This window comes from Rousettus aegyptiacus, unplaced genomic scaffold (genome assembly GCF_014176215.1).
Source record: "Rousettus aegyptiacus isolate mRouAeg1 unplaced genomic scaffold, mRouAeg1.p scaffold_m13_p_5, whole genome shotgun sequence".
Taxonomy (NCBI): Eukaryota; Metazoa; Chordata; class Mammalia; order Chiroptera; family Pteropodidae; genus Rousettus; species Rousettus aegyptiacus.
In genome coordinates, this window is record NW_023416308.1 from 60,648,382 (window position 1) to 60,676,372 (window position 27,991).

A 27,991-nucleotide genomic window follows, 5' to 3' on the forward strand; every position below is an offset into this window, starting at 1 on the left:
AGCTGAAATCTCCTTCACTTCTTGTTTTAGGGGGCCCTGCTGAGGATTTAGGTCCACTCAATGTGCCAGCCAAACTGGGTAGCAGGACACAGAGATGAAGACACACACCATGTCCTTGCAAAGTCCAGTCCAGGGGGCAGAGTGAGGGAAGGACAGACAGAGGGAGCTGGAAGCATATCTGACTGAAAACATCTGGACAAAGAAAACTATTCCTGCCACTGGTTTTTGCAATTTAATCAGTCCTAATTAATGATGATTGGTAAAAATAAGAGAACCGCGCCATTTAAGTGATCTAAGTATATCTTAGACTGAAAAGCTCAATGTCTCCGATCGGTGGACAGTAAATTAATAGGAAATAATCTGGCCGAACAGTCTGCATCTCTTTAACTTCATATTCCCATGCTACAATCACATTTAAAATCTTACAGCTCTTTCCTAGAACACTCAAAAACAGAAAAAACGAGCCTCTTCTTTCATCTCTTTTAACAATAGCTACCAATGAACGAGCATCTCCTTCACGCTGGGGACTGGGTAAAATAAAGCATGTTATACACAGTATCTCATTTAGTTCTCACAGAAACTTGTGCAGTAGGTATTATTATTGTCATTTTGCAGATGAACAAATGAGTTAGGTGACTTTGAAAGAACACCCAGTTAGTTAAGGTGGAAACAGATTCAAATTTGGATATTTATGACTCCAACGTTCACGTCCCTAACCACCACTCTACACTCCCGAAGTTTCCTGTGTTTTAATGAAGCCCTTGGCAAAAATGCACGTAGATAAAATAAACCAATAAAGTGGTCACACGAGAGAATGCGGCCTAGTGCAGATTATGGCTGAAAATAAATAATACAGCCAAATAATGTAAAAAACAAGCAAAATGCTTTAAACATGATGACAAAACTATAAATTCACCCTATGGTGTTCAAAAATCATTAATTCAGGAATTAGTGGCTGGAGAAACATTTTCAACAGATTTACTTCTGGAGAATTCACTCGGAGCCATAAATAAATTTAAAAATCCACGTTTATACTGCCAAGTAAGGACAGCAGGCACAATTAGATGAAAACAACTTAGAAGGTAAACACACAAGACTCTGAAAAAATATTACATTGCTTCGAAATGTGCCCGAAGTTTCAAAACCAGAAAAAAAGGCCCAACCTCTTAAAATTCTGATCCACGGTGCCAAAATGAACCAAGATGGCAAAATCAGTTGGTATACAAAAATAATTCTCTATTTGAAAGTCATTGCTTATAAATGTGAAGTGTGCACCAACGGCCGAAAAGACACAAAACTAATGGCCGGAAATAATCACTTCTATCAATTCATATACGGCCATTTAGCATCTAGACGAGAGCTCAGAATTTTGATCTTTCTCAAAAATTTTTTATTTTCCTTTTTTCTCTATCAACAGAAAATCGATCCTGAAATTACAGAAATTTTCTTTGAAAAGAACATTAAGATTGGAGCTAAAAATCTGATTTTTCTCAAGACCATGGGAAGGAGTGAGCAGTAAGGAGGAGGTAAGAGTAGTGGAAAGGGCCTCGTTCCTTCCATCCATCCACCCGCCTGTCTGTCCAGGACTCCAAACAGGGGAGAGAACAATGGCGCTAGGGAAACCCCACAGGACTGTTTTGAGGGCAACAGACATTTCCCCTTGCACGAAGAATGACGCATAAGGCTGGGCTGTCTGGTTCTACTCAGGTCTCGACCGTCCCACTCCTGTGCCCACCATAGGGTCTTATGCCTCAGACCTGTTTATTCTCCCTACTTCTGATTTTACATTCCAGACCCATTTATTCCCTTAGGGCCCTGGATCCCAAACATGCATCCGATCTGATAAATCAATTAGAGCTGAGACAATGACACACAAAGGCCCCATGTCATGCTTCCAAAGGAACGCGTTCACACGGCCTCTAGGACTTTAGTGTCCTCGGCTAGTGGAATAGGGTCTGGCTCCCTGCTTGTAACATGCCAAAAGTTACGTCTTCCATTTCAGAAAATAGGTAATATTTGAATGAAGTAAGTGACACTCAGCAAGGCTTTTGCAGACTCACATGCCTGTAATTGGCGATAGCGGGAGAAGCCTTAAATATTGGCATCCTGCCTCCCTATGCAGCGTTCTCTCCATTAAAAATCATGAGAAAGACAATTTCCAGGGCATCACTGACAGCTATGTGCTAGACCAACTCTGGCAAAGAAGGCCAAATCCCTCTGTAATTTTATGATAGTTTGTTCTCTTCCCTACCAAAAAAAAAAAAAAAAGCTGAAAATAAAAACATTTCACTTATGTAAGAAGTGTTTCTAAGAGCTTCACTGTTCTCACCCATAGAGCGCAAGGACTGAACTGGAGGCTGCAACTTCCTCCAGCCCTCACGTCATGACGTTGGCGCTTTACCGCACAGTGCACGTCGAAAATGTCTATTCCCACTCCCGAGGGCTCGCTCAGATGGACGACTGTGGGTGGCGCAGACATGCATAAACATCTGAGCACTAGAAGATGGTCTCACACGAGTCTGCAGGTCTCTCTAGGGGTGCGTGTGCCGTGGCACCCAGTGGAGGCATCTTCCTGCACGGGTGGCACTGCTCTCTCTCCCAGGTTTCGGAAGGGACAGCTGGGCATACTGCTAGCGGTTCTGCACTTGACTAATGAACATGCGAGCCCATCAATGGCTTATAAATTATGCTCCCGCCCACCCCCGCCAACAGGCCCTGTCTTCCTCTTTCAAGGAAACGTGGGATTGATAAGATTGGGGTGCATCTTCAGTGTTTATTCATCACACTTGGTTCAGGTCTTACCATCTCAAACGGTGCGACAACAGCCCTTACTAAGTCTAGTTTTATAGATGCTCCTTTGGAATTTGAAAATCTCCTCCAAATACACTGACCCTAAATTTTAGTGAATTCTAAACAACTCTGAATTAAATGCCCAATATAACTTCTGGGCAAAAAGCAAACTGGTGGGGGATGGAGTGGGGGGAGGCAGCGAGAGACCTGACCGGCAGAATGCACCACCATGCAACTCAGTGCGGCAGTCACGCGTGCAGGTGAGCTCTGGCAGTCAAAGGGAACCACCTGCTTACTCAGACAAGAGTATAGCTTCACAAAATTATTTTGGAAATGACTGAGCATTCTGAGCTAATTTTTAAAGGGAGACTAGACTGTGTGCCTACAAAAGGGAAAGAAAGCAACAGAGGCAATAACCGACAACAGCAGAAAACAATTTCAAGCCAAGCAAAATCAGGCGTTAAGTCAGACGAATCTCATTTGGACATGTGGTCCCATCACTTACTACTGGTGTGATTCGGAATAAACCACTGCACCTCTCTAAGTCTCATTTCTTTAGCTGCAAAATGAGGATAATGATAGTTCTGCCTCTCAGGGCTGTTATGAAGATTAAATCTTCTTGTCTGGCCCATGACACATACCCACTGTTGAAAAGGAGCATAAAATAAACTTTCACAGTGTCATTCTTGAAGACCACACACATTCCGCTGTGCGGATGTACTTTTCATTACTGGACTGATCTCCCTTGTTGGACTCTCGGCTGGTCTCACCTCTCAGCTGCGGCAGTGGCTGCGGCATTCATGGCAAAGTGTCGAATGGTGCTTTCCTCCAGATACTTCTGCTCCCACTTGGTCATGTCGGCCTCCAGGGCCAGGATGCGCTCCTCTTTCTCCCTCACAAGTTCCATGAGGGCTGGGGCACTGTATTCTGGCATGCTAGCTGGCGAGCCGTTCCCATGTTTCTGGAGAAGCAGAAGGAATTACAGCATGATGCTGAAATGGGGCTATAAAGTGAACCACATAAATTATGTCTGCATTGTTCCCCACATGGAGAACACCTGGTTCACCCAGATCCTCAGCACATCCACACACATTATCATCACGAGCTTGCTCCCTGGCCAAGATGGGTGACCAAACTCAGTGCAGCCTAACGCCATGCTACCGAATTCCTCTGTCCCGCTTAATTCTCATGGAACTCCATGAAACAGACATTATCATCCCAATTTTGAAGATGAGAAAAGGAAGCTTCTCAGAGGTTAAATGAACTATTCAATGTCTCTATGCTCATCAGTAGTGGGGTAAGGATTCCAACATGAATCCATCTGGTCATACAGCTCTGCACGATAAGAAGCGGCTTGTCCAATGTCCTGCAGTTAATTTAAAGCAAAAGCAACAACAGGAAGTAAGTCTTAGGCACTTCCTCCAGCCTTCAAGGAAGTGATTCCAGCTGTGTGTTTTACCTGAGTCTGGGAGATACCATGTAAAGGCCAAGGAAGTGGGGAGTGAGATGCCCTAACAAGTGTGCTCTCCCGGCTGCTATGCTCTCATCTGGGAAACAGAAATTAATACCTGCCCTGCTTAGAAGCCTGAGAATCAAACAAGATAGTATGTAGGAAAGCATTTGAAGGGCTAAATAAGGTAAAGTGCTATCAGAAATCCTCTAATACAAATCAAGCTCATTTTTCAGCCCTGTCTTTACATCTGCATCTGTAAGATATGAAAAATCGGTTATGTTAACTGAACTGCTTACGAACTGAGGATATGCACATTTAAATATTTTCTTTTTCCTTTGAACTCAGGTATACTATGTCTTCTAAACAGCATGATTAGAGGACGATAGGGTTTTGAGGAGGTTCTGGCTTCAGGGGAGAATGATTTCATCCCAGCTATTCTACATCCTGGGACACTCATTCTCCTCATGTTTTCCCAGTGATCACAAATTTTAAATGCAGAGCTGGTTGCAAGGTAGGAGGTACCTGAATGCTTTACCTTGAACCACAAAAATTACCTAGAGCAACAGCTGGGCATCTGAGCTGCCATGATGGAATCAAATCCTACCCCCTCCCCCGCTAAAAAAGCAAATGGGCCCATGGGCTTTTGTAAACCATATGTCTCTATCCGATTGTTTAAAGATACAAATACAAATTATTCTAGGTGTTGCCAGTGACCAAATTTTTAAAAAGAATACAGCAGAAGGCATGAACTTGTCCTCATCAACCCATACAGGAAGTCACTGACCACCCCTGCCCTCTCTGGCCAGGCACCCGGCCTCAGGCAGGAGGACAAATAAACCAGTCCATCGAGATGAGAAGCTCTCTTGTTCTCAGAAACTTCCCAAGGAAAAGATTCCACAGCCTCACTAAACCGTCATCTATGCTGGTTAGTTTCTATCTAAATCCTTATTTTGCCATCTCGACAGGCTAATTTTTGCAGAATCCTCTTGACCTCACATGAGATCATGACAACTTTTCATAGAGCACCTAATTCAGGTCATTAAGTTATTAAATAAATGCATGATCTTCAACATTCAAACATGCATGGTCTAACAGGTAAGTACGCTGGTTAGAAAAACAGACTGAGGGTCAGGCAGGCCAGCTTCTGCTGTCCATACAAGCTGGCCAACAAATATTTACTGAGCACATACCATGTGCTGGGGAAACCATGGGGAACAGTACAGACAAAATCCTCGCCCTAAATGTGTTTACCCAAGGGAGATGTCCTAATTGGCTAATGACCTTGTGCTGACTGCCCTGTGTCTGTCTCATTTTCCTCTTCAAGAAGATCCCTCTTTCTCTCTTCTACCCCACAGGAGAACTATGGAGGTAAGACGTGAAAATTATTTTGAGCACTTTGCAGGAAAGATAAAATTGTGAGTTCTTAAAAATGTTAATTTCCTTCTCTCTTACTTTTATTTCTCTTTCACTTCTCCCAGCTTCTAATGAGACTTAAGTACTTCAGCTCCCAAAGTGGAGGGAGATTATTTATACTGACAAGAACCTGTTCGTTGGAAGGTGTTCTTTCCTGCTAGTCCTTGTGTCCTGAACTATCTCCAACCACCTCCTTCTCAATCGGCCACATTTTTGTCACTTTTTCAGTGGAATGGAAAAATTGGAGTAAGGGAGGAATTTGGGGGAGGGTCCCAAGGATGCCCTAAGCCTTTGAATGACTCTGAAGGTAATGATGATAATAAGAACAGCAATGATAGTTATTCTTTCTTAACCAGTTGCTAAATGCCAAGTACTATTGTACTAAGAACTTTGTGCAGATTTTCTTATCTATAGTTATAAGAACAAGGTAAGTATAATTTATCAACTCCAATTTAGAGACAAGGGAGTTGAGGCTTAGAAGGCTGGCTTACCCAAGTTAACTTTTCTAGTAGGAAGAGCAAGCAGGATTCAACTCCGGTTCCATGCCACTCTGCTCAACTCTGGTCCGCCCACTTTCTGGATGGTTCCAGGGCACCTCGCAGGAATAACTGGGGGTCACTTGGGGTTCTGTGTTGTTAAGGATGTGAGTAGAGAAGTTCGGCTGTGTCTTGGCACCAGTCTAAGGGCAGAGCCCTTGTGTAGGGTGTTGATTTAGTAAGTTCTCTAAGCTACTCTCTCAATGGTCCCTGTGGAATAACTTCCTGTGGGAAGTGGTTGTGTCGAGGAAGTGGGGGAGATGACCAGGAGCTTTGTTACAGTTTGACCTCAGCATACTTTCTAAAGGGATAAGATAAATGCCTTAGTGACACAAGGATGAGGAGCAGAGCGCGGTCTGGGCTGGCCATGTCCAGGGCAGGCAAGTGCATGAGCTGCTGAAGAGCGAATGAGGAGGAAGCCGATCAGAGAGACCCCCGGATACCCTTCCCAGAAAGGCTGAGTTTCTCAGGTGACCCCATGCTCTAGAGTGGACTAGAGGGGACTCGTTGTGCCTGCTGAGGGCCAGCAGGGCTGTGCTCACCACGCTGGTCCACGAGCTCCAGGTGAGAGTTTGGCCACACTTTACAGTAACTACCACATACGACTAGTTAGAGACTCAAGGTTTTTAGGTGGATTTATTTGTAATAAAATTTTTACCTTTCCTGGTTATAGAATAAGGTATGCTCACTGGTAAAATGATAGAATAAAGAGGTATTAAAGGAAAGATTTAAAAAATAGTATTCATTTTTAATGAGTTGGCAAAAGCAACAGGGAAATTTCTAAGTGTCTTTCATATCGTAGGAGACAGACGAACACACTCATTAAAAAAAACACAACTATATTATTTCTAAAGAGATGCTGAATTAAACAAAATTCTGTTTACAGATTGTCTCCCTTCTCTTTGGTCTCATGCTAGCCATAAACAGCTGGGAATCTGTTATTAGCCCCCCAAACCAAATCCAAAATGTAAGCTGGATAATTTCCTTGGAGACCCTCAATTCTGAAACTCCTGTCTTTCCAGGTACACCTACATCTGCCAGCAGGCCTTATGCACAGCAGGAATGTTCTTATGGGTCTGAGGAAATAATGGGTGTGCGTGTGCCTGGGTTTGAGTGTGCATGTGTGAATGGTCCTCTGTGGCAGTAGTGATGGTTTTCAAATTAATTCTAACTTCACATTCCTTCCTGATAAACAACGAGGATAACGGAGTTGAGTCTGCTTTCATAGCACCCCAAATAGAAGGTCCAAGGTTGAGTAATCTAACTATAAGGTGTGGGTGACACACTGACTGGAAACAAACATTCTTTTTTGCCCTAAGTATCGAGGTGTGCCCATTTTGTCAGCCAAAGGTTCGTACGTTTCCACTGGGGTGCTAGCATGGTACCAGGCACCAGAGAAGCCTGCCCTCCCGTTGGGGAGGTTAAGGTCACAATAACTGCACAACGGAGAACAGCTGAGGGGTGGACCACAAGTGCCAGGGAACGTACAAATGTCCAGAGACAGACTCACCCTTTCTTATGAGTCACTGACTCAGCCAAGATGGAGGGAGGCTGGGTAGGTTTCTTAATTTTCTGGGCAATCTCACTAACACCTCCTTTTCCAGCCAAGTACACACACCAGAGGGAACTGGGCTGGGCTGGCCTGAGTGTACGCTTTCAAGTGTTTTCAAGTGTTTCAACCACAACCACTATGCCCCGTCCAGTAGATAATTTCATGGAGTCTTGTCTTGCGTTCTCCTGGTTCCTAATGTAGGGCACACCCTTCCTCAGCTGCATAGAGGGCTTTGCCCACCATGTTGGCTGAGGACAAAGGAGCCCAGTTGCTTTCTGGAGCCAGGAGCCTTTGACCTGGCTGCATGGAGCCCAGTCTAGCTGCAGAGCTGTCCTGCAGGACTTCTTCCCTTGCCAAGATGCGTATGGACCCTGGGCTGGAGTGTTTTACCCTGAGCTTATTCGTAGCTGAGTTACATTAATAGCTGTTACCAGGAGAAAGAAGTAGAAGCAGAACTAGGAGCTTATGGCCAATATTATATTCCACAGGTAATCCTGAGCTCCTTCCTCTCCTTTACCCTTGAAAACTCCCTGATGATCATGTCCTACTAATTTCATCTCCCTACTAGCTCCCCTGTGAATTCCCACTGTCACTACACCCTAGATGCTACCAACAGCCTTCAGGCGGGCCTTCCTATGACCTTATCATCTGCCCCTCCACACCCTTCTGAGACCACCAGAGTGCTCTTTCCTTGTTCCTTTGTGCTCCTTTGTACCGCAGTCCTCGCCAGCTTAAAACCTCCCAGTCGTTGGCTCTGTCAACTACAGGAAAAAGTCCAATCTCGCAATGTGACTAAGTGCCTTCCACAGACTGGCCTTTGCCTCCTCACCAGAGCCTCACCGGGCATTCTCTGCCCGTGAGCTGTGCCCGCTGTCAGGGAACCTGCCATGCTGTGTCACACCTTCTGCCTTTACACATACTCTTCCTCTACCTCTGATGTTGTTTCCCTGGAAACGCCAACAAATTCATCTTTCAGAGTCCAACTCAATGCCCTCCTCTGTGAAGCCATCTGAAGCCACATTCCTGGATGCACGGCCGCTGGGGTCACCACTTTCCGTAAGGATTTTTGTCACTCCCAGGAGCAGACCGCTCGGCTCCTTCACTGGCTGCTGTGTCGGTCTGCTCGGACAGGGGCTCTCACTTCCCTCTGCGTCCTCAGTGCAGAGTGCAGAGCCCACAGCAGGTGCCCTGCTCCAGAATGTTTGCTGAAAGAAGGTGTAGGATTCTGCTGTGCACCCCACCCCGTTCCCTCACCTGCTGGGTTCTCAGCGCATCCAGTTCTCGCTCCAGCCAGGTCCGCAGTCTCCGCTCCATCTGCTCTCGCTTCTCACATGCAGACTGTAGCTGGGTCAGGGCCTGCTGCAGCTTCTCAACTTTCTCGACATAGGCTTGCTTCTCTCGTAACTGAGCAGAAGAGACGAAAAAGGAGCACGGAATTTAGACCAATGATTCTCAAAGCTGGGGTGGAGATGGGGGGTCAGGTTACCTGAAGATCCTCCCTACCCCTATCACTCAGGCATGCTGGGAAAGAAAAGGTTTAGACACCAGCCACCAGGTACACCCAAAGCGCAGGGATGCCTGGAATTGAAGACCCTACTCAGGTGCCTGCTTTCAGGTACGTACAGCTGAGCACAGTCCTTGCTTATTGCTTAGTAATTATAGCATTTGCTGGCACTGGAAATGACATTAAGAGTTTTTAATGTTATGAGGACGTCCTTATTCTATAATAATAGCTGAAAAATTCAGAATAAAAAATTATTATCATAATTATGTTTGTCTGTCTATCCATCTATCTAGGCAAACAGACTGAAAGGAAATACTTAAAAGCATTATGTTTATCTGTATGGCAGTATAGTAATTTCCCATCTTCTTTATTCTCTTTCGTATTTTTCAAAATTTCCATAACTACAAATTACTATTGTAATCGAGAATTATATATGTATGTATATACGTGTGTACCCATGTGTATGTGTGAGTAAATATAAAAACTTATTATAGATATTTGTTGAGTAACGCTCTGCCAAGGATTTTAGAGCTTTTATAGATGACTGATCGACAGTCCTGAAGAGACAGGAAGGGTTTAATGAACACTCAAACAACACAATAACTGAGGAGATAGAAATTAATGTAAAAATGATTTATGTAAATGTCACATCAGGTATGGACTGAGAATCCTGATTAACAACTTCTAATTCTCACCCTCGGACTTTGTTTTCTTCCAGTGAGGACTTTGGCCCACGTCCATGAATTCCAGGCTCATTTCTAACTATCTGGGAATTGGCTAGTGCCAAAAATCGGGCAGAGGCATTTACTTATCTGGTCCTGAGTGAGAAGGCATCAGATGCTATTTCCTGTCATTCTGCACCTGGGTGTGCAGATTCTTTGCAGGTGACTCAGATCCTGAGTTCAACCCATGATTGCATTGGCATGTTGGAACATACCAGTGATTTAAGAGCTTGCTGTGAAGAGTGGTTTCTGACTTAGCAGGCACACTGTCATGAGCTATGCCTAGATTCGGCCAAAGCCACTGGTATAAAATGGTGGTGCCGCTGATCCTTCAGAGGGGTGAGGGCTGGGAAACAGCAACTTTATAGCCTTTTTTACACCTGCTCTCGAGATCGGTTTTCGTTTGGTCCTTTTATTTATTGTGCTTTTGATTGCTTGATTCTATTTAATAGATACTTGAGGACTACTAACTGCATGTTCCTATGCTAAAAGCCTCATTTGATCGAATACTTTAAGTATCATTCACATGCCATTTACATGTCTTAGACTGTATATAGTTTTTTAAGTGTGTAGCCACCAGAATATAAAAGCCATGAGATTTTTCTGTTTTGGTTCCTGTTGAGCTAAGTGCACAGTTGTCCCCAATGCCTAGAACAGTATCTGGCATCCGGTAAATACTCAATAAATATTTTTTAAATGAATGAATAAATATTATCCCTAGTCAACTGCAAGATTCTTGAAGGCATGGATCTCTCTCACCCACCTTTGTATCAGCCTTATGTGAGGCAAGGAGTATATTATGATTATTAAGTGAGGATGATTAATAATAATATCAGCCAACATTTTTGAAGCATCATCATACCAAGCTTTGTGCTTTATATGCAATATCTCATTTAATTCTCCCAATAACAGTAAAAGGTAAACTCCTTTAATACCTCATTTAAGAGAAGAGAAACTGAGAACTATAGAGGTTAAGTGACTGCTCAAGGTCACACAGGTGATACGTCCATCCTGGGTCAGGATTCTAACTCACAGCAGTCTGGCTCTAGAGTCCAAGTTCTTAACTATCATGGGAAATTATGGTAAACACACTATACAAGACATCTGGACTGAATAAGACCCTTTAAAAGAAACTTTAATGCGAACAAAGAGTGATACTGGAAGCCGGGCATATGAGACACCTTGGAGAGACTATATGCAATCAAAGATCTTATATATAAATGTTAATGACAAGAAAAGATGCATAATGGTGATCATAAAGAACCCATCTTCAAGGAATTCACAACTTTTACTTTCATAGAAATATTAAAACAAAAAGATTTTAAAAATCACAATTTTATTATGTTCTACACACAGAGATGGAGCCACAATAAGTGATTTCAATTATAAGGATAAAGGGTTATGATAATGGGTTAGGATAAGGATAAGGGGTTTCCCTTTAGTGGCTTTAACCTTAAAATTGAAGTGTGCTGAGACATGGAGTTACCTGGCATCCGGAGATATTTACTGAAGAAATAACTTTATTTTCAACAACAGCCACAGTTGGATCAATAATATTGTTTCCTGTGTGTCAGACACCAAGCTAAGTACGCTGTGTAGACTATCTGGGTTACATGTCTTCCAGACTTTGAGTTTCTATTTCCCACAATGGCTAAACCTTTCCTCCTTTTCTGACTCCATCTACTTACTACCTGAATCCCCTAGCTTAGACCTCAGAAGTGGTCATCTTACTTACAGTCAGGCTTAAAGAAAAAGTCTACTTCGCAAAAAAAAAAAAAAAAAAAAAATTTAAAGGATTGATTTCCGCAGGAATCATTAAATCCGGAATGTTTGAGTGGGATCAAAATTTCCTGGTTTGGAGGGGTCATTGCAAGCCTGAGCCAGCTTCTAGAAACTGGAGACAGGTTTGCTGAAAGCCACCCTACTGCATTTGGACCCAAAGACTTTTGCTTTTTTTAATGCAATCAAGAACTCGAAGACAGAGCAACTGAACTATTTTTTTTAAGTTGTTAGTCTCTTTTCTATACAGGCACCAGTGGTTTCCAGTCCTTCCATTTGTTCCCAGCCTGGACACTTGCCAACCAGTGGGCTGTGGGCTGGATTTTAGGCTGAGAGAGCTCTTTGCTGACGGTATTCATGTATGCCTTTCATACTTTGCCTGGCTCCGGGTTGGACTGACTCTGTTTTTATTGATTTTTATCTGGGAGGTCTCCTACATTCCTCCCCCTGACTCGACTCCTTGGAGTTGGCTCTGGTTGAAGTTGCTAGGTTAGGAAAAGGAAATGGAAGCCATTAGGACTCTGCTCCACCCTCCCCCCCAGCCCCCCCCCCCCAGTCTCACCTCTTCTTCCAGCTTGATGACCCTGGCCTGCGCGTTGCTCAGGGCCTGGTCCAGGATCTCAATGTGTCTCCGGTGGTCCTCACTTGCAGTCCTCACTGCGGCTAACTCCATTTCTAACTTCTCCTTTTCCTTCAAGAATTCTTTGTCTAGAAGGAAGACAAGAACAAAACTACCTCTATCAGAAAGCACTCAACCTCTGGGCTCACTGCCAGTCTACATCTGGCAAGGATTAAAAATAAAAAAGTATGCAAAGAGCAGAGGGCTGATTTACTGCTTTGCTCCCTCTTAATAGTGGTGGTGTTATGACGTAAGAATTTTCTGAAATACCTCTGTTAACTTCAGATACATTCAGGCCACGGTTCCACAGATAAATGGTATATAAAGAACCAGTGACCCCATATTCCTGATAACTCACTTCTGTACAGCACTAACTTTAATGCTTCAAATTAAAATTTTACCCACAATTTCATTAGAGGCTCACAACCTCCTGTTTCTGTTTTCCAAATCAGTGATGAAACGGCCGGCAACATTAACAACAGTACTAATATTCTCATTCGTAGAAAAATAAACCAAGGTCCAGAAGTGGAAGCTCTTGGTGTGAGGCCAGACGGCAGAAGGGAGCTTTGACCCAGGCCTCCCGTCTCTGGCTGGATCCTCTTCCCACATGACCTGGCCCCGCATTTTCTCCTAGTTCTGTTGGAGATAAAGAAGGAAAATTGCTTTGGATTTAGAAAAACTGCTTTCCTCGCACTCAGTGACAATTTAACTGATGGTGGTCACGTCTCTCTGCGTGTGGAAAGCAAAGGCCGCCTTGTACTCAGTGCTCCCAGCCTGCCCCCCTACAGGCGCGTCTACCATTTACTGAGGCAGGCAGGGCCGACAGCATCATGGGATCGGTATAACCTACTGAAAACATTTTTCCTGGTGTGAAAGCAATACATTTTATTTTTAAATAAATTAGAACATTTAGATATATTTTTATAATATAGAAACACTTAAGTGGAGTTAATGTGTGAAGATTAAGGGATTGGTTAAGTAAACTACTGTAAGCCCTATAACAGAATAGGATGCCATCGTTCAAATCAAATAAGAAAATATCAGTGACATGAGGGAAAAATTCTTCATTATTAAAAAAGGTGGTTACAAAACCCTGTGCACACTATTCTATATTTTCAGAAAACAGGGCATATACTTAAAGCCACAGCAGCAACAATAGTTAGAAACTGATTTCTGTGTGTCTGCACCATTTGAATGCCTCATACTGGTTATGTCAATCCTCCTACCAACTCACAGTAAAACACAGAGACCCAAAGACTGGAAGCTACACCAGCATGTGACAGTGGCTTCATTCATTCATGATTTCCTCCTATAGTCATTAATTTAACAACAGATGTCCAGTAGTAGGGACCAGCCCTAGGGGCACTGAAGCAACAGACAGAATGCAACACTTAAGGAGCAGAAAATGTGGTTTTGAAAACAACATATAAGAATAAAAATGACACTTTAAGGCTACAAATACCTAATTAACAAACTCACAGTTCTAGAGCCAGAAGAGATCATAGGAAACACCGCCATCCAGTTTCACTCCCTTCGCTTTATGGGTAAGGCAAGGAAGCCCGGGAGCGAAGGCACTTGTCCAAGGTCCCTCTGCCAACTGGGGCAGAGCCAGGGCCAGAATCCGGGTCTCCCAATGTCCCACTGCAACATCCTTCCCGCTTGACTGCACCACCCTTGCGTTGTGAGTTTATGTTAATGGGACCAGAGTGCAATGGAACAGCTTCAGAACTGACAGACTGAATGAGTAGCCCTGTAAAACTAAGTAGTGGCTGTGTTGCCTAGAAACAGTGGCATCCCCTGCAAACAAAACGAGGCCACAAAGATCCTGACTTAGAACAGAGCATTACTTTGGGGCTCTTTATGCCCCGCTGCAGTGTCCAGCTGCCCTCCCCCTCCTCCTTTCAGTGGCATTTGAAATGCTGCCTCTGAGACTTCCTTCCCAGGAACAGGTATGCAAGAGGCCTACACCAGTGGGTCGGTAGCAGCCCACTGGCTCTGGGCCCCACCATCCACAGCCCTGAACAGATCAGTGCATTTCACTCTTTCTGTGCAGTTACTGACATTTGAGCACCAGCTCCACGGGCTTGGACAACATCTCAACGGGCACGGTGCCCACTGGCCTTGTCCAGACTCGGGAGGGCACCCAGGAGTTACTCCACAGGCATGCCTGGGAATGAACCACTGGATTTCAGAGCTTCTACCTGCTTACCAACCTAAGCATAAAAATCCTCTTTGTAGAGGGCAGCCAAGGACACACTGAATTTGACCAGAAGCAATAAAATGATAGGCTGAACTCAAGACTAGAAGCCATACCAGAGCTTATTGCAGTTTGCAAATTGATGATCACAATTATTACTAAGTCACAATAACAGCTATTTAGATTTCTGAGTTAACAAATACCCCTCTCCTCCAATACACACACACACACACACACACACACACACACACACACTTCCAGCATTTGCTATTTCCTTGATAGATGGTATCAAATTGTGGGTAAATAATGGACTTCGGCATCAGAAAGAACTGGATTCAGATCCTAGGTTCACCACTTTCTAGCTCTGTGGTGCAGTATGTAGTAGCCCTCTGAGCCTCAGCTCCCTCACCCATCAACTGGGAATGATAACAACTACATCAGTGTTGTTGTGATGACTTTGTTGATAGAAATGATGCATATGAAGTATAAAAGGACCTAAAAATCTAGGACTTTATCTATTTTGGTCATTATTGATTCCCTGAGCCTAGAACACCGCCTGGCTCAATAAATACTGTCGAATGAATGAATGAATCTCTACTATGGATGAAGTTCATTGCCGACTGTGCAATAAATGGCAACTCCCATTAGCTGTTAGGTATTCGGTATCCTCGCGATCTCCTAACAGCTGTCCACACCACCTGTGAGGCATCAGATGGCCGGTACTGACCAGGGACATCTCCAGTTCCCTTCTCTGCTCAGGCTCCTGGAAACTCAAGAGTGCACACCACAGGACGAAGATGTATGTATTGGACAAAGACTCCATTAACTCTGCAATGCTTTGCGGGCCTATGGACTTCATAGTCAAAACACTATTTTGAGTTTGGTGACCTTAGATTTCAGGCTGCAGCAATATCACCCTGACTCAGAACTCCTTGTCCACTGATAGAAAGTAGTGTTCTTGATGGCAAAGATTTAAAAACAACATTCATGCCAACAGTGATAATAATAACTAAACCTGCTCATGTTTGTTGAATGGCTATTCTAAAATGGTGACTTATACTATTTCCTTTCATTCTTTCCTATATATTACTATTTAAGCTTACTAAATGAGGTGGGTGCCGTTATGAATCTCATTTTCCAGCTGAGGAAAATGACACTATGAAAGAATAAGTAATGTGCCCACAGAAGTGGCGCCCATCAATGGTAGAGCCAGAAGCTGCATTTGCATCTAATCCATGTTCACAAGCAGGGAGATGAACTGCAGAATAACAGAAGCAGAAAGAATAGCAGAACTCCGTTGTAACACAGCTCCTTATTGCAAAGATCTTTGTCACCAGTCATATCATATTTCTCAAAATATAGCAACTACATCCACATGTGTATCCATTAGCAAATATCAATGAATTAAGCATCCACTATGTGGAAACATCACAGAGTACTACTGGTTAAAACATGGATCTAGAATCAAACTGCCTGGGTTCATATCCAACTTTACTTTTGTGACTTTGAAAGTAAAAGCACTTCTTTGTGTCTCAGTTTCCTTGCCTTTAAAGTGAGGATCACAATGGTACCTACCTCAAAATGCACACAGTAAGTACATAGTAAATATCACCTATGATAATGCTGTGGTTACTGTTGTTCCGAAAAGTGTGATAAGTTCTGGGGCTACAAGGTGAGGAGGACATAGCATTCGGCTCTCAATCGGACCAGAAGAGAGGTGAAGACATAGGCAAAGACAATGTGACAAGTTGCTCTAACAGATACTTGCATGAGAACACAGAACATCTCATTCAGGCTGAGGGCAAGGGAGGGGTTGTCAAAGCAGGGAGCCTATAGGTGGGGTAACTGTGTCCCTTAACTCCCTGGAGACTTGGGGACTGAAGTATGTCAGAGCCATTCTAAAAAGTCATCTCTTGGGAGATGTCAAGGGAGAGCCCCATGCGTGAAACCACCTCATAGAAAGGTCCCTTTGGTTTATTATTAGCTAAGCCCCTTGGGAGGGATGTCAAGAACGACAAGCCCCACACTGAATTTTTGGTTGGGCTCCAATGTATATACTGAGAATTCCTAGAACAGGCAAGTTGACACAAGGGAACTCTTGCCCAGATGGTGTGTTTACTCAGTGGATATGAATTACCCTGGGCCGCGCAGCGCAGGGAGTTGTTTGGCCTGATGGCTCTGGTCCCATTTACACAGAGATGTCTGCTCATACACTGTTTACTCTGGAAACCACAGTGAGGGCACAGGCCTTGCAGCCAGGCCGACCTGGTTTGCTTCTGGTCCCTTCACTGCTGGCTCACCTTGGAAACGCGGCTACCTCTCTGAGACTCCATCCCCTCAAATGGAACTAACGTGATCAGTTTTTCAAGAGTGTTGGGAGGATTAGGATGACTATCTGTAAAATACTGACCACCGAGTTTGGCACATAACACATACTGACTATAGAGTACTGGGGGCTTACCATGTACCAGGTATTGTGCCTTGAACTTTACAAGAGACCTTCATTTAATCTTCACAACTGCTCCACTTGACAACTGAGAAAACTGAAGCGCAATGAGCTGCGATACTTGTACAAAGTCAAATGGTAGCTACTGTTGTGCCTCTACCCAAGGGTTAGCCTCTTCCCTTAAGGAAAGAGCAAAAGTGGAAACCAGAACTGGGCCCAGTTATTCAAAGATGCTCCCTGTGCACCTTACCTTTCTCCTTTGCCAGTTCTGGGTAAGGTCCAAAGTGGACTGTCAAAACTGTTTTTGCAACTACCGTTTGAGCACAAAGCTTAACTATTGGCTGAATTATGGGATGATGGGCACTAGTAAGCTGTCAAGAAATATCTAGGGCTGGGCATGTGTGTGGGGTCTAACCGTGGGAGTGTCAGGGCACCACGTGCTGTGGTACTAGTTTTTAGTTCAGTGTTCCGACTTACAGCTGGAACTCATGAAGAGTGCAAAGCTGTAACCTGGCCCTTCTAATGTAGGAATGAATTTCCAGGCCTTTTGTGATATAATGGGTTTTTGATGAGTTCTTCCCTAAGCTCAAATAACTGGAGGGATAGAGGAAGCCCGGTGCCGCCAGCTTGACCAAGCGGTAACTAATTCCCTGGCATGCCTGTAAGGTGAAAAAGGTCTTCCTCTCCTTTTTTTCTTTCAGCCATAATCAAGGTTTGACCCCTTAACTGGCTATTTCTTTAGGGGTTAACATCTATCCTGGACTGTGTGTGCATGTGGGTGTCTGTATAGACATAAACGCAGGCTAAACTAATTCCATTCAAGTTTGCAATCTCATATGTTCACACGGCAATGCAAAACTAGTCCATTTTGGCATCTGGTTCTGCAGTTATTTTCCTGGCGCTCCTCCAAGAAGGTACATGAAACCTTGGATGTGAGAAGAGGGAGTGGTGGTGATAGAGTTAAGGGAAGAGGAGGCACCCACAATCCAACGAACCTTCTCTAAAATGCCAATGGCTAGAAGCCTCATTTTGACTGATGAGGCTGATTTGGGGAGTATAGTCTCTGGGTCTCTCTGGGTGAAGAGAGCTTAAAAGATGTGACCAGAGAAGAAGCCACAGACAAAGAAGAGGCTGGGTAGGGAGCTAAGAGGGCTGTGGCTGACAGTGCCCAGGCTGTCTGCGTGCTACAGCAGAGGCCCCACGTCCGCACAGAGGGTCCCTGGGAGAGGGCCTGCAAGAGTTGTCAAGTGCTTCCTAACCTAGAACTCTCTATGGAGTAGGTAATCTTCACAGTATCTGCTCAGACAAGACTCAGTTTTAAAGAGCTATCTACCAAGTCCTCCTTCCATCCACAAGGCTAAGTTCTGGCAAGAAGCCGTGCCTGCATTCCAAAGCCCTTCTTATCTGCCCCTGCCCACCACTCCCATTTGACAGGTTAAACCTTAAGGGCCATGTGACCCAAGCTAGGCCAATCAGTGTCTCTCATCTGGGGATGTGCAAGTAGGAGCTGGGGAGAGGCAGTGATGCAGACGGGCCACCTAGCTCCCAGGCTAGCAGCCATATTCCAGCGTGTGCTTTCGAAAAACAGAGAAAGCTGCACTGTAGAAAATGGAGAATCAGGCAGATGGATGTAGAAAGGTGGATGAGGGTCCATGGTAAGAAGGACAGTGGGAAACAGACACATAGGCAAACAGACCCCTAAATACAAACTAAACCTTGCTTCTCAGACATGCTAGCCCTGGTCCTTAGTCCTTAGTCCATAATAATGAGGTTTGCCTGCATGTCCCACCTGGGGTCCATCACACACATATGTACTGAAAAAATAGTCCTTGTATTTGAGCTTAAGCCAGCTCAAGCTGATTTTATTTTTGTATAAAAAAAGATCACTAGGACACTCTCTCTTCCTTCTTTATACCTCTACTCCCTTCTCCACCAAGAAGGCTTGGTAGAATGGTGACACTTTAGGCCAAGGCTGACCAACACTGATGACGTTAATTCAAGTCACTAGAAAGTCCTCCACAATGATAATGAATGGCTTCTCTTTTCTGAAAAGATGTCTGAATACTTACTCGCTGTATTTTCCCTCCCCAAATTTCTCCTCCTGTTTCTTCTTCCTCAAGGATCCCTCAGCCCCGTGTTCCCTGGTACTGTATCGTGGAATACTACAAAAGTGCTGGGGAGGAGTCCATTCCTTGGGTGAGCTATGGTCTATGGGGCAACTGAAGCATCAGAGTCATGTGGAAGATCTTGTTGACACCAAAAGTAATTTCTTTTTTCTGAGGTTGTGGGAGTGGGAAGACAATAGGAAGGTATGCCATTTACTTCACAATCTGCAAAACTATTTAGGCTCATTCTCCTCAAAGGTATTCTCTACTCAGGAGCTGATTCTTAACATCTGCCTGCCCTCAGTTTACAAACTAAACTGATGAACCCAGAAAGAGACCCTCAAAATATAATCCAAACAAAGCACTGTTTACATTATACAAAAGGGATCTATTCACATGAAGCTTGATGCAAAACAATGCGAAAGATGATCTACATTTAAAAGCCACACTCATTAATTCAGAAATGAAAAAGTAATATAATACAAAGCTAACCCCATAAGGCACTGACTGATACGGCTTTTTGTTGTTGTTTTTAAATTCGCTGATATAGTTTCTCAAGTAAGAAACCTTGTTATTTCAGGAAAGGGTCTTAGGCTCTGTGCTGTCCCTGTAAGCCACTGCAGGTTGCCATGGTTCCGTGAGACAACTGGAGACATAGGTTGTGAGTGGGCAGCTAAATAGGTCTATTAACGAACACAGAAATGCTCCAGTGAGGGTTTGTCTTAAATGGCTGAGAGAATGAACGGTTTTCAAATGAATTCTGTAATAAGGAAATTAACAGGAATTCAAACCAAAATCTTTTTGCAGAGCGCTGGGAAAGAGAGAGAAGGGAAGGGGAGAGAAGAAATATTGAGGGTGGGAGGTAGATAGGAAGAGGGGGTGCTGAAAAATGCTCCCCTGTCTTAAACAGAAATGTTTTTTAGTTTTTGTGCATTTTATATTTTGGGTTCCCAAGTAAGCGTTCTTTTAAACAAGAGTTTTGAGTTTCAAAGCCACTGGTTCAGACATTACAAAAGAAACAAAAGATTTGTAAAAATGGCTGTTGTTAAGATGTAGGGAAGAAATCTTTTGGAGAGATGACTCAGTGTGAGAAAGTGAGACAAAGCCTGAAGTGAGAAGGGTTTATTCAAACTTCGTTGCCCAAATTTAAAAGGAAAATAGAAATTTTTCCTTTTGCATAATACTAAGGCAGCAAAATTACTCTAAAATATTATATAGTCCAAGGCCCACCACCCAACAGGCTACATACACATTGCATGAAGCTCTTCTAGTTCCTTCAACAAGACAGATCTCAAGAGACCTCTCTCTCCTATACGGGATGGCCTAGGCTTGAGGGGAAGTAATTTTATGATGAGTCCTGGCAGTATTCTGCCTTGTATGCTAGGTACAGAGGCTGATGCCTGTGTGTCTCATCCTTCTTAATAGGCTTAACTTGATGTGTCTAAACCCTTTCTATCTCTGGAGGATTTTAAGAATCTAAGATAGCAGAAGTGTTTCATATGTGAAGAGATATGGCAAGTTTAGACAACAGCTTATTGAATAAGAGGATGCTATTGATACATATTCAAATTCAAATTCAGCCTTTAAAATAAAAATTTACAATAATAGTTTTCAGATATTTATCCTTAGAAAGTAACAAAGCCTAACCATAAAATCTTCTATTGATCTAATGGAGGAAAACAATATATTTTGTTCTTCACATACTTATTATATTTTTGTTACTTTTATGATTTCCTATTGCTCTTTAATATCTATGCCCTAAAATGAGTTTGGAGTACCAAAAGTAAAATATCTCAGGTATGAATTGGTAAAATATTTATTCGAATACCAGCCCAAGTTCTCTTAAATATAATTCTCTCTAATCTAGTCATTCTTCCTATTGCATTTTAATTCTAGAAACTGTACTTACACATTTAAGTATAATTCATAGTTTTTTTTTAACTTCCTAAGTTTATTACATATGTAGCCTGCAAACTTGCTTGACTTAATGTAAACCCATTCATCTGGCTCAGCTTCCACATGTACTGTTCAACCTTCTACTTTATTATTTTTTTAACCTGAAATAAAAATGTACTTTTACTTCTGTATCACTGCTGAGAGTATAATAACAAATTAGGCAATGAATAATGTCACACAAATAAAGGATGGCATTTGGTTTTGACTATACGCAAATTAGTGAATCAATTATAAACCAAACCTGAAGACTTAAACTTTCTATAACCACCACTAAAGTCTTTTTTTTGGCCTCCTCTTAATACAAAAAGATCAACAGCAGACATTTCTATCTCTAGTATGACAAAGTAAGACCCTACTACACGATTTGGCTCCCCATGCGGAAAACAACTGTAAAACTTGGATGTAACACAAAAAGCAATGATCTGAAAGTAATAAAAAGTGAACTTGGGCAGGCAGATGGTGGTGGGGAGTACCAGCTCACTTGCAGAGGGAAGAAAGACCTATCTCTATAGGCTCTGCTTGTACTATATCTTGATTGCAGTGGTTGTTACATTTCATTACCTTGTATACTTAAAAAGTATGTACATTTTATTGTATATATATTGTATGTGCATATAGTAAATATGGGTATCTATATTACCTTAGTTAGCTATTTTTACCTCAATACCTAGATATTTATAGGTGTATATATATGTGTATGTATATATTATTTATTACATATCTATGCTTAGTTTAATTGAGGCATTAAGGCATTATTATAATATGCATATATAAAAACAATGTTTTTTAAATGGGCCCTTTGAATGGCAAATCTGGCTTAACACCAAAACCTGGCCCAAAGATAGACGTTTATCCTGGGGAAATTGTTACATGCGGAGAAAGAAGTGGATCATTCTAGGATTGATCAGGGAAAAAAATATGTGTTTTCTGCAATTATATTTTCTCCCTTTCTTTAACTTTTTTACAACCCCTCCCAAAGTCATTTTTGTAACATGCTTTGAACGGATCCTTTTTTTCTCTTCTTTTACCAAACCACAGTCTTTGTAAGCAAAAAGAAAATTAGTAGCAGATGCAAGCTTATTTTTAATGGTCTGAGACCAAATTTTCTGGACTTAAAACAAACACTTTGTCCCCTCAAAGTTCTCGGATTCCATTAAGATACAGCTGTATGCTTACTACAATTCGTGAACCAAAAATAGTTTCAAAAACTAACTGTAAGAAACTAAACCACAGTTACTCATTGTATTCTCCTTATTTTTTATTTTTATCATCCAGACACAAAAAGTTTAATTTTGTAGACATTTTGAAAAAACATTTTTTTTTTTTTTAATGCTCTAAACTCTGTTTTGGTCTCAATAATTTTTTGTTTTTACATCTGAAGAGATATACTGGGTTATCGAATAAGGCCTTTTAATATAATTGGTTTTGGTTCAAAGATAGATGCAGAAACTGGAAGCATGGAGTGTGAATTCCAGTAGTTAGAACTCGAGAGGACCTACTTGGATAATTATAATTAAGTCACAGTACGGGCTAAAAAAATTGCAACCGAAGAAGACTTCTAGTATAAGAGTTATTTATGTCGCTTACTATCCTGGATTTTTCTTGGGGTAAAAATGTGAAATCTTTCATCATCCCCAGAGCCAAAAGAGATGACCTTTGGAGCAGAGGAAGGGAAAAATAAGGAAAGGGACATCCCCATTCTCACTGTGGTGTAAGCACTGAACACCTCTGGAGCCTTGAGCAAACCATTTGATCGTTCTTAGCTGTAGTTTCTTCACTAGTGAAACATGAAGGTCAGGCTAAATGAGCTCTAAAATCACAAGTCCAACGTTGTTGCCTCTCAGGTTATCACCTCTCTCTACCTCCCCGGGACACAGGAAGTGGCTTCCCAACAGCAGCTCAGTATGAGTTTAGGCTCTGAGTCAGAATGCTCTGGGTTCAGAACCTGTCTGCTCCACTTGCCACGGATAAACTACTTAACCTTCCTGTGTCTTGGGGTCCTCATCTGTTAAATATCTACCTCGCAGGTTGGTTTGGAAAATTAAGGAGACAATGTACCTATCGGGGCTAGCATAGTGCTTGGCTCAGATTAAGTGCTCAATTGGTGTTGGCGGCCGTTACTGTTGTTAAATGACCATATCCAGGTTGGCCTGAAGCAGGATCTGAAGGGGAGCAAACAGGGGAGTAAGCCTGCAGCTCCATGTAAGGTTAAACTTTTAACTATCAGATCAAAAGCCTCCAGAGGCACTGTCTCTCTTAGTGGCAATCGGATGGCCTCTTAATGAGCTCCAGTTCAGAGGACACATGCATTGCTGGTGACTTTCAAGGTCCTCTCCAACCCTGGTATCTAAGATCTGCTGACTTCATCTCACATTAAGATGCTTATAGTAGGATTTATGGCACTCCTGGGATACAGGCATCCTTAACACCTCACTATCCAGGCAGTTGACTACCATGACTAACCACAGGGCTGGTCCTACCCAGCCCTATCTCCATCATTAGCTAATTTTAGATCCCGACTAGGTAATTAAGATTTGTGACTACATTTGTATGGATCTCGGTTTATCTAAAATGAAAATAATCAGGCTTACCTGATTAGGGCTTAAGTAAAAAAAGACTGTAAAACTCTCCCAGGAAAGAAAATAATAATTACATCCTGATTTATAAATTAGAGCAATTTACAAAATATCTAGGGAATACATCTGAAGTGCTTTATTTTCCATTTCCTTTTGTTGAGGTCCTTTCTTTTTCTTCCCTTCCATGACTAGTACCTGGAATAGAGTTCAGCAAACCATGGCCTCCAGGCTAAATCTAGCCACAGCCTGATTTTGTAAATAAAGTTTCATTGGAATTCAGTGGCTCCCATTTGTTTACAGTTCACCTATGGTGGCTTTCAACTACAGGGACAGAGTTTAGTTGTAGCCCTTTTCAGAAGAATTTTGCAGAGTTGTGGCCTAGAACATTGCCAGTTCACAGGAGGTAGCCAGTATCTGTTTGTCTGAATAAAAGATCATCATTTCATTTAACATCCAACAAGTATGTATTGAGTGCCTCTAAGGGCCAGGTGCTGTGCCAGGTTCCGAAACACAACGACCTGGGACTACAATGGTGAGGATGACAGACAGGGCCCCTGTCCTCATGGTATGTACTTTCATAAGGAAAGACAGAACATGATCATCCAAACAGTTACTTATTTACAGCTGTGATGAGTGTTTAAAAAGAAAAAAATACAGGGTGCTGGGGGTTTATAGAAAAGACCGACCCTGTCTCAAGACCATCCCTGAGCAACTGCCATTTCACTTAAGCTGAAACCGGAATGTGGAGTTTTTAGTAATGAATTCTAAGGGAAAATGAGGACTTCTTGATGCCACATGAAATGCAAATGGGTTGCAGTCCAGTCTGTGCTAACTCTGCCCATCCATCCAGATATACTGTGCAAGGAACATGGACTATAATAAAGTTTAAGACCTAACTTTTCAGTCCCCAAACGGGAACACCAGGCAAATAAATAAATCATAAACCACGTTCATTTGTTAGAGACCAGACATAAACACATAACCAGGAGGCAGTTCTTCAATCAGCTCCAATTCTTTCGGCACAGAAAATCAGCCTAAATTGAGTAACATTAATTTTCACACTGGGGGAAAAGATTTGATTGAACATAAACAGATGCCCTGCAGCTTGGGTGCGCTTCTGGTTGTCATGTAGGTTTGATATTTCTCAGTGCTGCCTGTCAAGATTGATCAAGTGGCTTAAGTGCTCACATGCTCTGCTCCCCCAATTCAGCAAGGCTTGGTGAGCCATGCTGGCATTCTTTGGGAACATCGACCATCCCCGCCACCCCTGAAAACTGGCAGGTCCTTCCAGAGACAGTGAGTGCTAAAATAGATGGAGGAAGGATGTAAGGAGGCAGGAAGAAGTGTTGCACACTGGTTATTCCTCAGAGTTCTGCTGGCTAAATTAGGAGATTTATTTCCCCATTTCTTTGGATGAAATGGAGGTGCAGGGAGATTAAGCATCTAACTTCAGAATCACTGAACCTGTTATTGAGAACCCAGGAATCAGAAGCGGCAGAAACTGATCCAAAATTATTTCCTTGAGGCTGTGCCTATAAAATCTTTTATTTTTAGAATTGCAGAGTCCTACTAAGTGTAGGCATCATCTTAAAGGAGAATCAGTTAATTTAGGGCAAGAAAATTTTCTTGATTTAAATGATGCCACCTTGGTAGGCTTCGTGGACAATTTCTGCCCCTTTGCCCAGGCGCTGGTCCATGGTGTCTGTCATGGTCTGTGGATTGGTCAGTGTGAGCATCTGGCTGGTTGCTACAAAAACCTTTATATACCACGGTCACTGTCACCTCCAACATATCTATACCAGAGTAAAAAAGAAGGAGTCAAGGGAACCAGAAATCAACTATATCACAAAAATTTTTCATGAAAAATACTACTGTTTCTAATATTGAAAAAATTCCCTGTACCTGAGTATCCTCCTACTTGGGGAAAAAAAAAGAAAAGGAAGGAGAGAACAAGGAAGGCAAAAGAGAATTCTAGCAGTATTAAGTTGCTTCTGTTCCGATAGTATTTCTTTTAATAATTTTGCCTAATGCCTTGGAATAACTGAAGACAACCTGGGGTATCTCCCAACATAACTGAGAGACATTGAGCTAAAAGAACATTTTAACACTGACGCTGCATGAAGAGAATTCCAAGCCCATTGTTACAAGGATTTTCCACTTTTATTCATCCCTTCAATAAACATTTACTGAGTGTTAGGTACATAAAGATTCAGGGGTTTTAGTGAGCACCGGGGATGGATATTGGTAAAGAATGCCTATAGTTCTCCCACCGCCAGGAGAAGGTCCATGCAAATAAACAGTGCCCATACCAAATGCAGACAGAGTAAGCGCTGTAGCAGGAGCTCTGCACTGAGCCAGGAGGAGACGCAGGTGCTGGCGGACCCACGGGAGGTAAACCAGTGAGCCCCCACCTGACGACAACTAACATGTCCTTCCTAACCAAGCCTGACAGAAACCTATGACATGATGTAATGAAGGATTCAAAATAACCTCCTGTTGTTCCTTGTGAATCAACAGAATTAACGTTTATATCATTGTAATTTCTGCTTTGGGTTTCACACAAGCCCCTATAGGAAATACAAAAGCCAAAGGGACTTTTTTTTTTAAAGGAAATTACTTTAGTCTCTTTCATGTTCTACAAGAGACAGAACATCAAAAATAAGATTCAATACTAAGATAACGATTACAAGATACATTAAAAGTGGTAAATTACTATTATTTTTAAAACAGGGTGGTCTCACATTTTTTTTTTTTTGTTGTTAAACTTATGGGAATTATAAGGGAAATCAAATCCGTTAGTTACTCATTACTCATCAATTTAAATGAATAACTGAATGTTCAAAAAAAAAATCTTCTTTTCTTAGAAAGAGAGACTATTTAATGGCCAAAATCTAATCACACAGACTTAATTTTAACCAAATATGCTCAACCCGTGGGGCCTAAAGAACCCTAGAGAGATAGAGAGAAGCGCTTGGGCTTCCTAGAATGCAACTTGGCTTTATGCTGGAATAACTAGAGCTAACCTGTTCCCATGTAACACAAGAACATAATAAGATCATCTCTACCCATCTAGTTCCCCCACATCTAAGGTTTCATTTTTGGCTTTCTGGCCTAATCATGATGGGAATTCTTCAGAATTATCAATTTTCAGAAAGAATGATTTAAAAGTCCAACTTACTGAGAAGACAGAGCTAAGAATGATGACATTGCCAGGGCTCCGCCTTTGGTGGACAGCAGCCTAATTCTGTTGTGCGTATGTGTGTGCGCGCATGCCCGCACGTACATGACAAATAAATGAATAGAAAAACCAGAAACCTCAGTAAGTTAAAGAAGTTAAAGGACAAAAAAACTCCAGTTTCACATAGCCAGACCAAACCAGAATTGGCTAGATGTTCTGTTTTTCAGGAGCAATTTAGCTATAAAAACATTTGGAAAACAAACAAGCAAAACCAGAAAACAAACAAAACTCAATTCCTCCAGTGAAAACAATGCAACACCAGGACGTGATGGAGATGACAATTCCTGACAGCCATCAAATTCCTCAGCACTTTAGGCAAGATTTTTAACATAGACAGATCTCATAACAATCATCACCCTGTCGAATGTTCATCTTAACCTATAAAGCTAAGTGGTAACTGCCCAGGCAGTTCACCAACGCCTTCATCAGGCTCCAACAGAAGAGTAGAGCTCAGTCTTTATAGGAAAACTACCCTGGACAGCAGGGAAACTTAGAAAGCAGGCCAGGAAGGACCTTCCCCTTCATCAACTGAGAGTGCTTTATGGAAGAGTGCCTTGGGTGTTCTTGGACCTGTACTCCTAGCAAGAAAAAAAAAAAAATCAAACATGTTATTCACTACTTTTCCCTTCCTTCTAACTTTTCCACTGGCCGAGGTGATTATCAGAGGCTTTTCAATCGAGCCTTAGCTCCTTGGTATGCATTATCCAGAGCAATCACTACTATCTGCCGTGCAGTCTTGTCTTTCTCTTAGACAAATGCAAGATCTCAAAAGATTCATTTGAAAAAGATGGCTCCTCTTGAGTGCGCAATGCTTATAATTATGATTACTAGGCATTTGAAAAGTATTCTAATAATAGAGCTTCAAAAGACTATACAGATAATGGAACACATTAATAACCAAGAAGGGAGGTAGTAATTCATGCCTGCCATTCTGTACCTACATACTGAAATGAAAACCTGACAGAGGCGCCACCCATTGCGAGCCTTCCGGGTACGTCTGCACCTATTGTTATACCTGCTCACTTAGTGATGGGCTGCAGCCTGCGGTGACTCAACTTGCTCAAACTTAACTCATTGTCTAATCCCAAATTGCTCCTTCTGCTTT

General features: G+C 42.4%; 1 protein-coding gene across 3 annotated transcripts in view; it reads right to left on the minus strand.

The window, feature by feature from the left end:
- Nucleotides 1-27,991, minus strand: part of AMOTL1 (angiomotin like 1) — a 119,577-nt gene that overhangs the window by 10,827 nt on the left and 80,759 nt on the right. For all 3 annotated transcript variants that reach the window (XM_016158703.2, XM_016158706.2, XM_036220356.1), the window contains 3 exons: nucleotides 12,312-12,457; nucleotides 8,999-9,148; nucleotides 3,561-3,751 (listed from right to left, as the gene is read on the minus strand). In XM_016158703.2, the coding sequence (XP_016014189.2) occupies nucleotides 3,561-3,751; nucleotides 8,999-9,148; nucleotides 12,312-12,457 (487 nt within the window). The remainder of the gene's footprint in view (nucleotides 1-3,560; nucleotides 3,752-8,998; nucleotides 9,149-12,311; nucleotides 12,458-27,991) is intronic.